The sequence below is a fragment of the Anguilla anguilla genome, chromosome 6, assembly GCF_013347855.1.
Source record: "Anguilla anguilla isolate fAngAng1 chromosome 6, fAngAng1.pri, whole genome shotgun sequence".
In the NCBI taxonomy this organism is placed as follows: Eukaryota; Metazoa; Chordata; class Actinopteri; order Anguilliformes; family Anguillidae; genus Anguilla; species Anguilla anguilla.
This window is the reverse complement of record NC_049206.1, coordinates 42,205,583-42,222,939: the sequence shown is the minus strand read 5'-3', so window position 1 is coordinate 42,222,939 and position 17,357 is coordinate 42,205,583. Positions and strand designations below refer to the sequence as shown.

The window sequence follows — 17,357 nt, the reverse complement described above, 5'->3', positions numbered from 1 at the left end:
AATGATTTCACAGTAACAATACAGGATCCGCAATCAACTCTGCGGGAGGTACTCCACTTCAAAATGTGGGCCCAACTCTGAAACATCCCATAATCCCAGCATGAAATTTGTAGCTGTGCCAAAATCAGTGTGATCCATAGTGTGGACCGTGTACAAGCATGTTCAAGCTACTTTTGTGAGCTATTCTTAATGATGGGACTCATCACTGCCTACAATAACATTCCTTGAGGTAAGGCACATTTGCACAGTTTCTAAAAATGATGCCCTGATACATTGTTTTAACCATTACTATAAAAACTTTTCAAACATATTTACTCATATACAGTATCTACAGCACATTTTTTATTATTCAGTTTTATTTAAATTGTATTCATTTATTTTATCTGAATATACTGTAGTTGCATCATGAGCAGTTTGGGGGAGTTTGGTGTTATGTGAGAAAATGGCATCATATTCTATTTTGTTCTTTTTTGTTCTTTTATACAATAAAAATAAATAGTCATCAGAAGCACCATGAGCTGTGCTGAGCTCAAGACAGGCCCAAGTGAACGAGTGCTTACATAATCATCAGTGGTCCATTAATACAGGTGTTCTCAAACTCTGGTGTTTAGGGGATAAACCGGTATGTCATGAGAGTCAGAGAGATTAATAAGACATCTTGCGCTCATTTCCACACATGCATTAATCAAAGCACATATACACATTGTACCCCTACCACAGATATTCCAAATAAACAAAGTTTAAAATGAAGCATGATTCCACATTTGAAAATATTTCAAGCAATTTTGTTTTGTAAGGCGTGAGTTACAAATCCCCAAACTCTGAGACTCCGCTAGACTTGGGTGAATGAAGTGTGTGTGACCTCGGAGCAAATCCAAAGCAAAAAACGAGAACAGAAACACTGACCCAGAACACAGAGTGAAAGACAGAACTTGGGCTTGGACACTTCTGAAACCCCTAGTTTAATCTGACGGATTCATTTTGTTTGCAGTATTTATGATGACTTAATAGATAAAATATTGCTGCATATTCAGGCAAAGGGTTCCTTTCGCCTCACAACGTACTGTAACATGGAAAATGACACTTGCTTTACATGCATTTTATATTTGAAAAATGAAGACCTTATGCTTTTTGGCCTAGGTTCAATCATCAAGTACTTAACATGACTAACATTTAAGTGTTTTTTAAGTTCAATAAATTTGACAAGAAAAAAGAGGCAGTTTATCTTTTGGGGGCAAACATTGTGATCTGTAAATTAATGAAAGGAATGGTAAACATGACTCCCAAAATAAACTGATTTTGACAAGAACCACCTACCAGCAAACAGGCCCAAGGGCTGTTCCATGTGTTTTAATAGATTATTCTCAAGAGTAAACTAGTCTGGATAGTTGTGTACCTGGGATAACATTTAATGGTATGGAGGTAGAAAAGGAATGAACACAGCCTACAGTGGAATGTGGTTGTTTTTAACCCCCCTCCCCCCCACCCCCCCACCCAAAAAAAACCAAAAAACATTATGATTAAACATTTCATATTTTTGTGATAGCTCTGTTAACCAAAATGTAGTGCACTGGTTAATTTGACAAAAAAGAACAGGATTGCATTATGGGAGTGCACCTGTCTGTTAGTACTTTTTCTGTTGGTTATGAATCAAAGCAATCATTTAAAACAATTTTTCCTACAACATCTATGACAATATAAAAAGGAAGTGAATTGTTAGATGTCAGCGTGTCCCCTGAACAAAAAATCCACATCATCCATCCAAGATCACTTTTAATATAAAAAGAGTTGTCAGGGGTAATAGCATTAAAAACATGAACAATTTTTGTATTAGTGAAATATTCACTACGTGATATAGATTGTACAATAGAACAAATCTCATTCCATTTATGAGAAAAAAAGTCCCAAAAGTTTTGTTTCAACACAGAGGTAATCATAACAATAATGATGCCTTTCTTTTTTAAACAAATGCAATGTTCTCCTAGGAAGTTCTGTTCTTTCTACTTGACTATTTTAATCTGTCATAAAGTCTAGATGAACAGTGCCCAGCTCCAGGTACGTACACAGCTTGGCTTTTCCAGCATGAATAATTCCCCCTTTTCCAGAAGATAAGAATCTAAGCAGGTGTTTCCCCCCAAAAAGGTATTGGCCCTTGTCTTTACCCAGGCTGTGCTTGGTGTAACCTTTTAAAAATTGCAATTTTAAATCCAACAGCCTATTAGTCCTCCTAGTCAAGTGTAACTGTGTCCCAGACAGCAAGGCAGTCCTGTTGCTGTTGTAGTTTGATACAAGTTTGTTCTGTCTGTTTTGTCTGTATGAAATACCCAGGGGATTTTCAGAAATAAAAAGGCAGCTGAAAGGCTAAACGAGGAGGAAAAGAAAAGGATTGGATGTTTTAAAAGCATTGAAAGGGAGAATAAATAAATGAAAAAAAGGTAGGATCTGCAAGTCTAGTTCATGTCCTTTTCGCAGTTGCAGAGTGGCTTTCAAATTGTGCGTCCTTGCTTGGGTGGACATGCAGCATAAATGGCTGGCCAGATGGGGGCGCTGTTCTTTTGACAGTCCCTTCCGCTGCACGGCCAATGCCAACCCATGATGCCCCCACTCCCACACCTGCTGTGCTCTCAGCTGCACTTGCAGGACTTGACAATCATGTTGGAGAGCTGCTCCACCTTGGGGTTGCGGCCAGAGTAGTACAGGATGGTGAGCGGCTCCAGGTCTTGGGGTACGCAGCACGGGGAGGCTGAAGCCTCTGGGTTTAGGGCGTTGTACAGGCTCAGCAGCTGTACAAGGAGACCGGCATCAGTGAATGATTTTTACACATTTTTGTAACAAGAACATATTCAGTTACAAATATTTACCAAGCAAGATTGTGTGTATATCACAACAACAACAACAGCAACAATAAAATTATTATTATTATTATTATTGTAACACAATTAAAGTATTTATTGGTAAAAACAAAAAAATATTTATTATTATTTTAGTGAAAAAGGAAGAAGCTGCTATAATGACGCATGATTTGAAGAACTTTGTCATTTCATGAGAAATCACAGCAGGACTAAAGAAAGGGCCACACTAGTGTAATGATCTGATCAAATAGTTTTTATTCTAATCAAGGCCTTGGAAGAAAAGACAGACCCCATGATGAGTGGAATACCAAAATTTTGAATTTAAATAACATAGACCTGAATTACATATATACTGTATATTATTTATCAATAATAAAATTTAGTCCGTTCGCTTCTGTTTACGACTGAATTTGTTCCATTTTGTATCCTCATGCATATTCATGTCTGAGGTCAAGCGAGATACAGAACCGCCAGCAGACGCTACCAGGAAGGCCAAGGTTTCATCAGCATATCACAGACAGATCCATTTTCCCACCTGGCTCAATATGTTTAACATTCTGGTTAGTGGACAGAATCTGTGGTCATACATAAATGGCAGGAAGTCGACAGTTTTAATGAGAATGATCGCAGTCACGGGTCAACTGGCAATAACCAAATCTCACCTGGCTGTGGGTGGTGTCAGCGCTGCGTAGGTAGGGGCAAGGGCCAGAGCAGAAGTTGGCGTAGTACCCTTTGGGCTCGTGTATCCACTTCCAGCCCAGGTCATGGCGGAAATCTATGTATAGCGGGCGCACACAGCAGTTTTCCTCAGAATTTCTGTGGAACAGGATGGGGAAATGAACAGTATGGTTAACACCCACTGACTAGTTTGAGATTTTCCTATTTGTTTATTCACAACAAGGACAGTGTCCACACTCCACAGTGTGGTTCTGCTACCCAGACGTGTGCGGTTTGTTGTGTAATCAGACATTTCACCTTAATTTATTAATAATTGTGTATTTAGCATGTCACACAGAGGCTACCCATCAAATGTACAAAAACTGTGCACTGGTGTTGCCCAAAATCCTCTCCAAGAGAGGAACTATAAGCAAAAAATTTTAACAATTTATCAATCAAGTCATAAGGGGATTTGAACCAACTTTTCTAGTTTTAATTACAGTGTGAAACATTAACAGTACATAAAGCACCATAAGCAATTTCAATAGGTATAAAATACCATAATGATAAGATACATACAAAGTTAGTGCATGATGCAACTGAAATTACAACATAACAGTGAAATATGACCTTTGCCATAGAAAAAACAACTGCGTATCTTGTTAATGTTTCTGTCAATTGCATGGCCCTCCCTAAATCATTAGAACAGGCTGTTTTTCAGTCTCTTTGAAGGGTACCAGGCATCCTCCACTGCTTATGATGTTGAGTGCGTGGCATGGCCAGCTTAACGTGCTTTCACAGAGAAAGCATTCGGGATATGTAAGGACAGATTTCGACTTGCAGGGCGATGTAACCCTGCAAGCAGGCTGAATGGTAAGGGTGGGAAGCTTCTCATTCCTGCAGCTGGCACTTTTACAAAGCACCATCTGACTTGTCCGTGCAGATTGGGTTTGGCACGCACCTGGCGCCCCCATCTTTTTTTTTTTTCTTTTTTTATCTTTTAAAAGATTGGCTGCCAGCGTGGGACTGAATATGTCCAATTCACACCCTAATTTGGAATGTCCAACTATCTGCAACCACGGCAGCCACGTATATGCGCAAACTCCACCGCCGTTTCGAGAGACATCCGCTGTTCTTCTCCGAAACACACGATGTCGCCAATCTGCTTCTTTTCACACTGCAGACTACAGCTAAGCTGGCAATAGAGTGGAAGCAGAGGAAGACCCATCATAATCAGCTTTACCAGCGGGGGTCGCTAGAGAGTGTTTTAACATAGACCCCTAACAGACTGAACCCTCCCTCACTCAGGCACATCGCCCTATGGAGCTACTGGCTACAGTCCGGAACTGGCGCAGCCCGGATTCAATCAGAGGCCACAAGGCTCATCCTTGCAGCAGACCACGGTGCCTTAACCGAATGAGCCACCCAGCAGCCCACCATCTTATTTAATGCAGAACAATAAGGAGACGGTGTGCATTACAGGAAACAGTCCAGTAAGGGGAATGGTTACATGAGTTACATGAAGCAACGTAGTAAGGAGAGTGTGCATTACGTGAAGCAATAGTTAGTGTCCAGTGCACGCTTGCGTCGGCGGGGGGATGAATGGGTATCCAGGCGGTGTGGGGGCAGCATCATTAGGATCAGGTGGGGGAGGAGCTCCCCCCCCTTCTGCTTCTTTGACCGGCCTACTAGGTCTTCGTAGTCTCCCTCTGCCCCTGAGGGAAAGCAAGAGAGGTGTCCGTCACACTCCGGAACCGCCCATGCCCCCCACCACCCACTTGTTCCTGTTTCTGCTGCCTTTCTTGTACAGTCTGCTCCTGATGGAAAAGCAGTTTGTGGGTGTAGGGGGGTTTGTCATCTGGCAGGCACAGGGGGAGCACCTGCGTGATCCCCTTAGTGGAGCCCCAATCTCCATCCACTCCCCCCTTCGAAATTCCCCCAACTGTAAGTGAAATACCAGAGCTTTTCTCTGGACTAAATCTCTGCATGCTGGTTACTATTTCATACCCAGCCTCATCAAAACCAATACATCTTCAAATGGATAAGGATAAAGCATTAGCTCCATAAATCATTCTCACAATATTGAAACCAGGGGGTTTTCTGTACCACACAAAACTTTACAGGGTTTTTCAAATCAGAACATCACATAACTTCCCAGTGTTCTAGAGGGCGGAAACTGCCAACAAATATTCAGATACTTCAGAATACAATATGTCCTTCACCTTTTACTGAAAACTGTAAACGGTATGGATAGTTAAGATTTACACAGTATACTGTCAAAAATCAGCCCTTTAAAAATCATGAGTTCTTTATATTTATTTTTTTAACTGGTGAATTGTATCAAAATGTGATCAGTCTTACCTTTGAACCTGACGTCCAGCACTTCATTGACGTTTTCAATGATGTCGCTGTTTGGGCCAAAGGTATGGCAGGGGCAGTGCACACTGATCTCCAGGCCCAGGTTAGTCTCTGAGGGGGTAGAGAACTTTGCATCATGGGAAATGTCTGCATTTCTGCTTACTTTTCTATAAAAATTTTCTAGTGGATTTATTCACTCATTTATGTCTGTGATGTCTGAATGTTTTTGTGGTCTCCTTTCAGACAAACAAGTTGTATGGGCTATCCAGTCAATCAATGACTGAATAAAGCCATTAACTGCAAGAACACATCAAAGGAAAGCAGACACAGCATTTTAATTTGAGATCCTGGCCTAGAACCTAAAGAGAAGCGTTCTCATGGACAGCGGATTAACCATTCCCATAGTGCTGTATATATAGTGATGTGAAAAAGAAAGTACACCCTCTTTCAAATCTATGGTTTTACACATTAGGACACAACTAACCCTTATCTAGTCCTCACCAATTCCTAACCATAGAGCAATCTAATCTCATATGATTCATAAGACACACAAATTTTACATTATCATTATTTAGTCAACCATAACCTGCAGGTACATTGGGGCCTTATGTTACCACTACACTGGGATTGTGTTATGATAGTAATACATGTCACAGCAACAGTAGAGGAATGTTGTATTTACACCTGTCTCCAGCCTCCACCCAAATTTTCATTAATAAGAGCAAAGAACCAGTTGGCAGGTTTTTGGGCGGCAGCACCATGGTGTGAAGTTTTGGGCTCTCACCGCGGTACATCAGCCACTCCCGCACCGTATCGGTCACGTCGAAGGAGACCCACTCAGGCGTGCCTTTGGTGAGGATGTTCCTGCCACCGATGTAGCGCTGCTTAGCGATGTGCCCCTCCGGTCTCAGGATCTGTCAATCAAACGATCCAGACTATTGTACCAGACTGCACATCCACAACCCTACCCCTCCCCCCTGCCCTTAGGACCAAACACTGGGCTTCGTGGGAGTGGTGTCTCCCAGGTCGATGCCCCCACCTTGCAACGTTGACGCCTGTGTCTCTGCAGACCACCAGAGTCCTGGCTGTCTGCCGGATCCGGACTGCAGGATCACTCCACATCTGGCATCCCAGCCCCACTCCGCCATTCCCATCCCACATACTTCTCCTCTCTAGGGTTCCTGCAGGTGCTTCACTGCAAACAGCCTCATTATCCCCAACCTCACTACCGGCTGGGATTTAGAAAGGTCCGCAGATGGTGTGTCCGGTAAAGCCCTTTGGGGGAGTTCAGTCCGAACCAACGCCGGTTCATCGCGGTAATCTAGTACCCGGCTCTGGCGGTCTGCGCCAAATACACTTCCTGAAAGATTATATCCTGCACGGGGCACTGATCCAGGATATGGCATTGTTTTAAGAGGTGTACGAGTTCAGGCCTTAGTCTCATCATGAACCGCCAGGTGAAACAACAATGGCAGCAATGTTTCTCCGCCCGCTCAGTGGGGCTCGAAACCGGCGGGTCCGAGAGTGAGCAAGAGTGACCAATTTCCCCGGCAAGCGTCTTGGTTTACTCTCGCTCAGCTGCTGACCCCCACCTCCGTCCTCCGTCATTCCTGGAAACGATCCGCCGGGACGAAGAGCCCGGCCCCTAGTCTCACAGCCGGCGCTCCGGAGCGGTATGCGAGCCCGGAGACGCTCGTCTCCCCAGCAGGAAATGATGGAACCCAGTCGCGGCCCGCGCTCTCACGGGGCTTTCGCCGCGGAAAACTTTACTTTAACCCCCCCTTCCCCTTCCCTGCCCCCCTTTCCCCTGTCCTGTCTCGGCCTATCTCTGACAGGTGCTTTGGAAACAGACCACTTTTTTTGTTTTCATGTTGTTTCTGTGAGAACCGAGAGATGGGGAATAAGAAGAGGGTGAATCAGACAGATGAGGTTTCTCAACCTTGGCCGAGAGGAAGCACACCTTCTCCCAGAGGCCTTCCCTTCCGTTCCGCTCTACTAAGAACTGACACCGGGGGGAAATTTCAACGAGGAATTTGTCTGAGCAAATAGAACCCGATCAACGCAACGTGCCAGCGAGGACTACTGAAAGAGACAGAGGAAACGGTACCTTTACGCACCTGGTAGAGTTCGATCCGCTGCTCGTTCCTCTTGGCGCTGGCGTTGGGCACGCGAAGGGCACGAAACTCGGCCCGGAACAGGTTAGTGGCGTTCTTCTCCATGGCAGAGACGCTGAAGCGGAACACCTTGGAGGTGATTCCCTTTGGGCACTGGTGCAGTTCGTCTGCAAGACAGGCGTCCGAGAAGACTGAGTGAAACCCTGAAAAGCTGTGGCTAATGCACGGTCCAATATCAGGCGTATTGCGAGTCCTGTCACCTAGAATTTCCCATTAAAAAATGAAGCAATAGTGAGATCATCCTTACTATGCAGCTGTTCAATGCACAAGAGTGAATAACAAGAAAGAAAAGGTAACACTTCACAATAAGGTCACATGAATTGGCATAAACTAATGTAGTTTTTAACTGCTAACTACTGAAAAGTTAATCTGCACAGCTTTGCTAATGTATTTGTACATCATTAATTCATGCTAACAACTACATTAGTTAATCCCAATTTGTGTGACTTTATTGTAAAGTGTTACCAAAAAAACTTCTTAACGCTTGAGACAACAGTGCACAGTTGTACAATGCATTGGTAACCCATAGTTATATTAGCCTTGTCCGATGGAGACAATCTCTGCTACTTGTCTGCAGTTGTTTGTCTGTATATTCGTGTGCTTTCCAAATGCCAATCTGAGTTTGTTTCAGGGCTTAAAATTAAAGTCAGGTGTCCTCTGTTGCGGAGTAAGATGGTTCCTGGGAAGATACACTCCATGTCCTGAACTTGACCCTCTTTTGGCAGGTGCCCAGGTAAGCCAGGACAGCTCAGTGTGGCTCAGCACTGCCAACCCCCACCCCCTCCGTTTGAAACATGTGTGTTTGCATACCTGAAACCCAATAGCGTTTGAGCAAATCCTGGAAAGCGAACGCCCGCGCACCTGGCCTGAGATTGGCTGCCAGCGAGGAGCGCAGCCCGCGAGCAGGCCAGGTCAACAGGGGCACTACAGTGCAGCTGAGTCACTCGATCCGCGCCGCAGCGGCCATTCACTTTGGCCTGTTTTAAACTTCCATTCATTTCAAAGAGAGAGAGGGACGGGGCACGCAAGAATGACTCCATAATGAAAATACGCCTCTGACAGAGATTACTGTACATGGGCTTACAACACCAGCCTGTGGTGTTTTCTCTGGCTGCTCCAACTCAATTAACCATACTACCTCAGAAACGTACCCGGCAATGAGAGCCACTATCATTCAGAGTGAAATAAAGTTTAATGTGAAAAATAAGAAAAAAGTAATGAGAAACATCATTTTCGTTATAAGCGCTGACATTGGTTTATGGCATTGTCTCATTGGGGAGAGGGCTAAAATTTCAGTTCACCTTATCCACTATCTGACTGCTCCGTGGATTCAGGACTATTTTTAGACGGCCTTTTCCAGATTCACACATGGCCGGATAACTGTGGAGGCGATATTTCCCAAGGGGTCAGAGTGGAGGCTCTAGGCCTCTTTTCGTCCTGGAAACCCCCTCCTCCCTCCCTCCCCCTCCTCGCCCCCGCATAGTCTATGCTCAGCAGAAGGTGAAAAGCCCCCACTAGCAGAGCAAATTTGAAATTCTAATCAAGCCTCTGGTTTCCTTGTGGATGACCTCATTTTTCCTATTGCGACGGTTTTAGGTGGATTTTGCATTACGGTTTTATTTTTTCCAAGATTCTCAAGGTAATTTGTTCCATGGCTATCAGGGCCGGGGTATCCGGGAGTGAAAAAAAGGGGGCGAATCCTCAGTGAACCCCCTCCCCCTTACGAGGTTTGGGATACTGACGATGGCTTTCTTAAAGTTTTCTTATGGGACACAAGCTGGACTTTGAAAAAAAATCTATACAATAAGAAAATTACATGCTCATCATGTTGTGATGAATACACATTTTATCTTTATGTTTGCATTGTTACTGCAGTACTGTATTGCTGTTGTACAGATTAATGTGAACCTCTGAGCAAGGATGCATTAACATCAATGTTTAAATTTCTCATTGTTGAATAAGTAATACTTGAATAGCAAAAAAGGCACGCCTGTCTAAACCTGATCCTGAGCTTGAAATCTGGTCATGTCAATGATCAATGTTAATGGCATCATGACATTTAAACAAAGAAGTACATGATTAAATTATAAACCTGTATCACCATTTCAAACATTGGAAAACAGATCAACAATCTGGATGTAACTGGCCCAAACAGACGTTAAGGTGTTTACATGCAAAGATATTGATATGTCTGAGTTTGAGTGAGTGAAGCCACATAAGAGTTCCTGATTAATGTTTGGAGTATTTATTTCTTTTGAACAGTAATAAAAGATCTGGTCTGCATTAGGTATGAACTTTGCAAAGAGGTACAGTTTTGTAATGTGAAGATTGATTTGGTCCACAGCACAGTACAACTCCATTCTTTTCCCTATTGCACTGTGAATTTGAGATACTTGTGACTTCAGTCCACAGGTGCCACTGATTACACAAGTGACCTAGTCGGATTCATAGCTTCTGGAGTCCTGAAACCACACCCTTTGGCTTACACCGTGTGAGGCAATTAGCAACAACATTAAATGTGTAAAGTAACATTCAAATACAAATGATTCTGACCAGCATGCTGAGTGCCAGCTTGAGGACAAGCTGCTGTGGTACTCAGTGGCCTTCTTGAGTGATGAGAAAAACAACAAAACAAAACAAAGTAATGCTCAGCTCCACCAAGCTTCCGCTTTGAGCCGAGCGATCTGGGCTCCCTTCTCTACACCGGCTCTCTCTCACTTTCTCACTTTCTTGAACTCCCAGCCCCTTCACCTCCACGGTAACGCTGCCAGGGGCTCCCTCCACCGCTAAGTCTGGGACATGATGTCACACCGCGTCTCCGAGAAAAACAGCGAGGCCGTTCCAATCGGCAAGCCAACCTAACCGGCAGAAGCAAATAATACCAGCAGGCCGCTGATGGGTCTGTGGTGACAGGGACCGGAGGCGATTGGCTTTTAAGCCGTCCCATCTGCGGGAAGGTACTCAGGCAACACTGCCCCGTCACTCTGTCCGCATATTAATCACAAACGGAGGCGGTGGCGTTATCTTTTTGTCAAGAGATGTTAGTGTAACGTATTCTGAAGATGCGTCTTATCCACTGGAACTGTAGCTTGGCTCCAGGAAAGGCACCCATGGCTAGCCGTTACAGTAGAGAGCCGTGCCGCGGTGACACCCTGGCGACGTGCGTCCGACGGCAACTGCAGAAGCCATTATCTGGGAGGAACTGGCGACCCAACCGCGTGGGACGAAATAAAGCGGTGAAGTTATCTGCTGAAGTAAGGGCAGCTCTTTTCCCAGCTGCTTGATTGAAGAGGGAGGGAGGAAAAAGAAAATCTTTGGAATGGACTGGAGTCTCTTTTGGGGTGGGGATGACATCATCTCTCTACAATTCCATATATCAGAAGCACTGCTCTCCTTGGTCTGACTCCCCCCCCCCCCCCCCCCCCCCTTCTGAATTGATGGCTGCTGTATGCCAAATAACCTGAATTATGCTATAAACAGAGGTTGTTAAAATAACCCCTATAAAAATGTCCCTTGTCACCCCCACACTTCATTTTTTATTTTATTTTTTATTCTTCAGCTTCCATTTACACCACATTTCTTTGAATATCCACAGTGGTGCAGTTTGACGTCTCCCTGAGAAGGAACCCATTAAAGGTCAACAGTCAGCAATTTATTCCAAAAACCACGCGCTGCTTTGCCAGGGTGGGCGGGTAGGGGGGGGGGTTTAGCGGCACTGGCCTGTTGTCCTTGATCTCCCTCCAGTGAACCCGGCATGACCTGATGACGACTGAGGTGCTTTATGGGGAGGACAGCCTGCTGCTAAAAGCCACTGGCATTGGTTTTAACCACCCCCAACATGCAAACAGCCCATCCATTTCAGTTGGCGGTGTTCTACTCCCCTGCAGTTGGCTCAATAATGTAGGGAGTCTGTCCTTAAAACCTCTGGCTAGATGTGTCCCTCTGAGAAGCTATCATGAATGCCCTCCTCAGGCTGTCTTTGTGCCAAGAGTTACAGGACTGTTTGGGGGTGGTGGTTACTTTTATCTTATGCCCTTGATTCTGCAATTCTCAAGAAATACACTATATGCCTCTTGTCAAAATGTTTCTTTGGATAAGTGCAAATGAATACATAATAAAAGATAGCATACAAGATAAATTGACACAGCTTTGGAGACATGATGGGCATTTCCAGTGAGATTGATTTGATGACCTAAGTGGGAGGACTCATGTTGTGTGCCTGGTTCTGTGACACTAACATGTACAGTAGATTTCAGCAAAGCAAGAAAGCATCAGCGATGCTGCCCCTTGGAACAGAACAAGAGAGTGATTATTTAATTGGGATGGAAACTTGGGACTTTAGCTCCACAGGTTTTGCAGAGTGGATAACAATTACTGTATGCATGTACTGGCCCCACTAAAAAATGCCATGCACGCCCCACAGGGCATACGTGTACTGTTTGACCACACTGAAAATTGTTTATCTTGCGTAGATTCGACAAAGATTGAAAACACTGCTTGTGGGGGAATGTTGTAGTTGATAAGAATCAACAACAATCACATTCTCCCTCCTCTCCTATACCAAACGTCTGAAACCAGACTTTTTGAGTTACATAAGGAGAAAATGTGCGGGCAAAGATCTGGTATTTCCGCAAAAGAAAATGATGTATTTTCCTCACCAAGGCAAAGAAAAGATCTGGGACGTGGGCCATTCTCCCAGTAACGTTCCGTATCGAGCCCAGACAGGGAGAAAGAGGCTGATGGGTTTTTCCCTGAGCTATGGAGGTTTTAACAAGGTAAGACAATTCTCACACACTCAATGGTAATTTTACAGCAAAAAAAAAAAAGGTTCTCACTACATTGATTTAAGATTGTTTTTCTTAAATCCAGGAGTGTATTGCATGGTTAGGTTTCTAAAATGGTCTTACAATACCTTTTTATGAAAGGTTTTCCAATACGACTCCTATTTTTCCCAAAAACAAGACTTTCATCTTTTCATCGCAGACTTTGATTCTCCAAGAATATAAACAAGTTATGGAAAGGGAATAATGGAAAAGGATACATATGCATACTTTTCCATTAGACCTTTTCCATAACTTGTTTATATTCTTGGAAAATATATGTTTCTTGGATGAAAAGAAGAAAGTAAGAAATATATACATATATACCATTCAGGAAAAAATTAACTTTATTCAGCACAAGTAACTGGAGAACTGCTGTTGATCTTGGGGGGGGGGGGGGGGGGGGGGGGGTGGCATTACTGAGTCCAGGAAAGGATGGATGCAAAACTCATCAGTCTATCTCAATGGAGCAAAAGTATGCACGACCTGATACACATGGTGACGGACGTAATGCTTTTCAATCCCAAAACATGCTGTGCTTCATATGGAATTACATAATGGACATTCAAGAGGGAAGAAAGTGATTGTTCAGCAGCAAAGGACACCCTCTCGAAGTTCCTTCTTTCATTTCAGGTGTAGTATTTCAAAAGGGTAATCACTTAAGCATGAAACATAAAAAACAAAACCATCTAATCCACGACTGTGCAATCTTATCTCAGGTGGGCTGTTGTGGATGCGGGCGTTTTGACGTCCATGCACTAAAACACATGATTCAACAAATCAAGGCCTTGATTCTAAAACAATTATTTGTTGATTAGTTGGCAGAGGTGTTTTAACTCTGGGTTAGAACAAAAGCCTGCACCCATGCCAGCCCTTCTTAGATAAGACTTGAAATCCCTGATCTAATCTGAAGAGGGGATCAACTGAACTGGAGATGACTTTTGCCAACTTTGGCCGATGTGCCAAGCAATCATTTCTTGAGCAAGAAGTAAGAGAAAGCTTTTTAATGGAAGGGTGTCTCCAGAAGGCTTCCCAAATGCTAGGGGTGGAGGCCTTAACCCACCCCCCCCCCCCCCCCCAAACACACACACTTTGTTTAGGGGGTCCTGTTGCTTTACACTGCCAGGCAGGCCACCGTAGTCATGATGACTTCACGACAGTCAGAGGCACTTTGGAGAGCCTGAAACAGAGCTTTGAGAGGGCGTCCTGTGTGGGTGCCAGAGCCAACCCTATTTAATGTCATCTCTGGATGTGGACTCCGCCACATTTTCGGAGGCCCGGTGTGATAAAAGGGTGCCTGTAAGTGACCCCCGTCTTCATCCGAGCTGTGCGGCCCATTCGAGGTCTCTCTCAATGAACGTTTTATCCGCTTCTCAGAAAGGGTGAGTCAGTTGGCCAGGTTACACAGTGAGACATTTTTTTTCCTACTGAGACCGATCCACAACGTAGACTCTTAATGGGCATTCCTGCTTGCAAGACATTTCGTATAGTGATTCATTCTTGGCTGATAATCAAATATCTACTATAGCTTGAGTATGCCATATTTTTAGTGCTACAGTAACTTGGTATGGCAGCTTTGTTAAAGTGAGTCCATGTCAATGAAGTTGTGAATTAATCTCTGCCCCTTTACAGTACATATCCATGGTTTAGCAAAAGGAAGTAAATAATATTCACACAACAGCACTGATACACTACATGAATGAACAGATAGCCTTAAAACCCACAGGAGATACTGATTAAGGGAGAGGTCATGCCATATCACTGCCAATGTGCACAATTCAAGACACCGGGAAACCAGATATAATGGGCTCATTGTAATGCCTGTTTCAGACTTTCTATGCTGCAACCCTGCTGTGCCTCCAGCTGAATCTGTTTGCTTTGCTCATTCCTCCGGATCAAGACATCGGCTTTCCCCCTTGCTCCTAACGCCAACACTGCAGGGCTCCATGCTTGGCCATCTCATTCTTTGGACGGATGAATGACAAGCTCCAATAAGCTGAACCATACTAGACTACGCTAATTGAGTTCCTCCCATAAGTGTAAACTTACAGTAACTTTTTCTCTCTAGATCTCCTGATTTCCACTGCTGGAGGATTTATCCCTCACTCAAACTGTGCTAGAACTAGGAACATCTGGAGGGGGCAGCTGAACCAGTGGAAGAATGAAAGGAGGACAGAGGGATTTTCCATAAAACATTGCAAACCAAAGGCATGGACACAAAGGAAAACATTACCTTCTTGTCTTTACTGACTTGTTTTGTTTGATCATTGAAATAATTTAAAAAGTGTACTTTAATTCTTAAATAATTCGTTTTGTTTTTTGAAAAGAACACCTGAAAATAAAGAAATTTCAGATCAGTCTGAAAAAGTTGCGTCTTTCAAGACGGTAGTATTGTGTTCTGAAGGAGACTTCGTTGATTTGTAATCAACAAATCTGACATTTTGATATCCACTTGTCGGGCACAATACGACTCAATTGCATACAGATTTTACTAGCGCCAAAGCCTATAACGTGTCTGCGGAAATACAGGGCAAGCTGCTTTTTAAATGGGAACTAGCTTTGACTGACTGGCCTTCAGTATGATCGTAGCACACAATTGGATCGATGACCCAAGTCTTTGGCAATGGGCTTCTTACATAATATGGACAAATCATGGGAGTCAGAGTTTACATTAATTCAGAGGGCCAACAAAAACAAGCCCAAATAAAACGCCAGGAGCACAGATATAAGGCATATTATGCAATGTTTCGATCCCTCGTAGAACCCAATTAATATATAAAGTAATATTACAGGCTTTAAATGGTCCTCGAATACACCGTTTAAACTGCCGAAGGCACAGATGACATTTGAATAACGGCAAAGGAGAAATAAAGAATAGAAACCTCCGCGACTCGCCATCTATCGTGGTTATTTGTGCTGCTAACAATTAGCAGTACAAATAACAAATAAGTACAATTAATTACGGGTTAAGTACAGGTAATTACGGAACAGAATATTTGTCCCACCGTTACTAACTGGTGTTTATTTGTTCGACATCCTTATTTGTTAGTTGCATGGCAAGCTGCCAGCAACCAAAATATACCAACTCTATGTGGGCTACTACTCGTTTGCCGTGTTCCTGCCGTGTACATAGAGGCACACTGCTAGGCGAATGACATAGCCTACACAAACCGTCACTTACTGTTATCCGGCGCTCCTTGAATCATGTTGAATTTGTGTATCTCTTTGGCGTAGTATTCGGTTTCCGTGTTGTCTTGACCGCAAGATTGCTGCCGGTCCTTCCCCAATTCATCAAGCAGCTCTTTTGTACTGTTATACAGAGCCAGAACTTGGAAGGGGACTTGGTAGGGCGATGATTGTGGCGGACTGGTCAGTCGAAGCTTGCTTAGAATTTGTCCTCGGATTGCTTCAACTCTCTTCTTTTTTATGTTGTCAATGTCCACAGTAGCGCAAGTGGACAGCGACAAACTCATGGTCACACGATTCAAAAGTAAGAAAAACAAAAGTGCTTTTCCCAAATACATTTTCACCTGTTGTTGATTCAAAGAAATAAAAAAAAAATCCAAATAAATGTATTTATGGTATGTTTAAATTTGATTGCAGGAAAAACGTCTAGAAAAATACTCATTTATATTAAACGTCCTTTATATACTTCTATCTGTCGCATTTAGGTACTTAAAGAACACTTTTCCCAGTGAAATCCCATATTGTCGTTTATGATTAATATCGTTCAGTGGACTCAAGTAAACTATTCCAAGAATATTGGACAACATAGTTATGCAGCGTCGTCACTGAAACATTTCATTGAACCGTCCCTTTCGCCTTTGATTCCTTTATACCATTCATTAAACAGTTGGCATCCTCAAATATTCCTTCCTCTCTCTAGCTTTCGACACATTCCAAGTTCCGTTCTTTCAGCCTTGCATCCCTTTCGTCCGCAGTTTTTTTCTTTTTTTCTTTCTCATCAAACACTGCTGATGCCGACTTTCGCCCAATCTCTTTGGGTCCGCAAAGAACCAGAGACTGTGAGGGCTTTTTGCCTTTATTCTTATACTGAAGTGTCGTGACGTTTGATGGAGGAGGGACGCAATTTTTATCGCATCCATGAATGCGGTTCCACGGTACTATATCACTAAGAGAGACCTGCCTATTTTCTTATTTTTCAAGGGACAGCACTTTGAGGTTAAAACTTTGTCTTTTACTGTGCTTTTGAACTGCGCATAGTCATTTGTGGGTCTTGCATCGCCATTATGTCTGTAGTGTCAAAATACTGAAATGTAGGCTATGCTGGCCATCACTATATTAAAACGGAATTGTTTCAATATACTTTAATTCGGAAAGGGGGATCTTACACCTTTCAAAACCATGTACTAGGCCTACCTTAAGTTCCTAAAAGGAAATCGTGAAAATGAATATTTTTATACGATTATTTAAATGGCAGATGATTAACTGAAATTGCGCACATCTGTCAGCTGTAGTACTATGCTGTCGCTGTA

At 43.4% G+C, this 17,357-nt stretch overlaps 1 protein-coding gene across 1 annotated transcript; it reads right to left on the bottom strand.

The window, feature by feature from the left end:
* Nucleotides 1-1,755: 1,755 nt before the first annotated feature.
* Nucleotides 1,756-16,907, bottom strand: LOC118228983 (transforming growth factor beta-3 proprotein-like). The gene is made up of 7 exons (XM_035420582.1): nt 16,043-16,907; nt 7,985-8,148; nt 6,652-6,781; nt 5,871-5,978; nt 5,062-5,224; nt 3,515-3,668; nt 1,756-2,783 (listed from the first exon to the last, which is right to left on the bottom strand). The coding sequence occupies exons 1-7, from the start codon at nt 16,383-16,385 to the stop codon at nt 2,625-2,627; spliced, it is 1,221 nt and encodes a 406-aa protein (XP_035276473.1). The 5' UTR covers nt 16,386-16,907; the 3' UTR covers nt 1,756-2,624.
* Between the last annotated feature and the right edge of the window lie 450 nt (nt 16,908-17,357).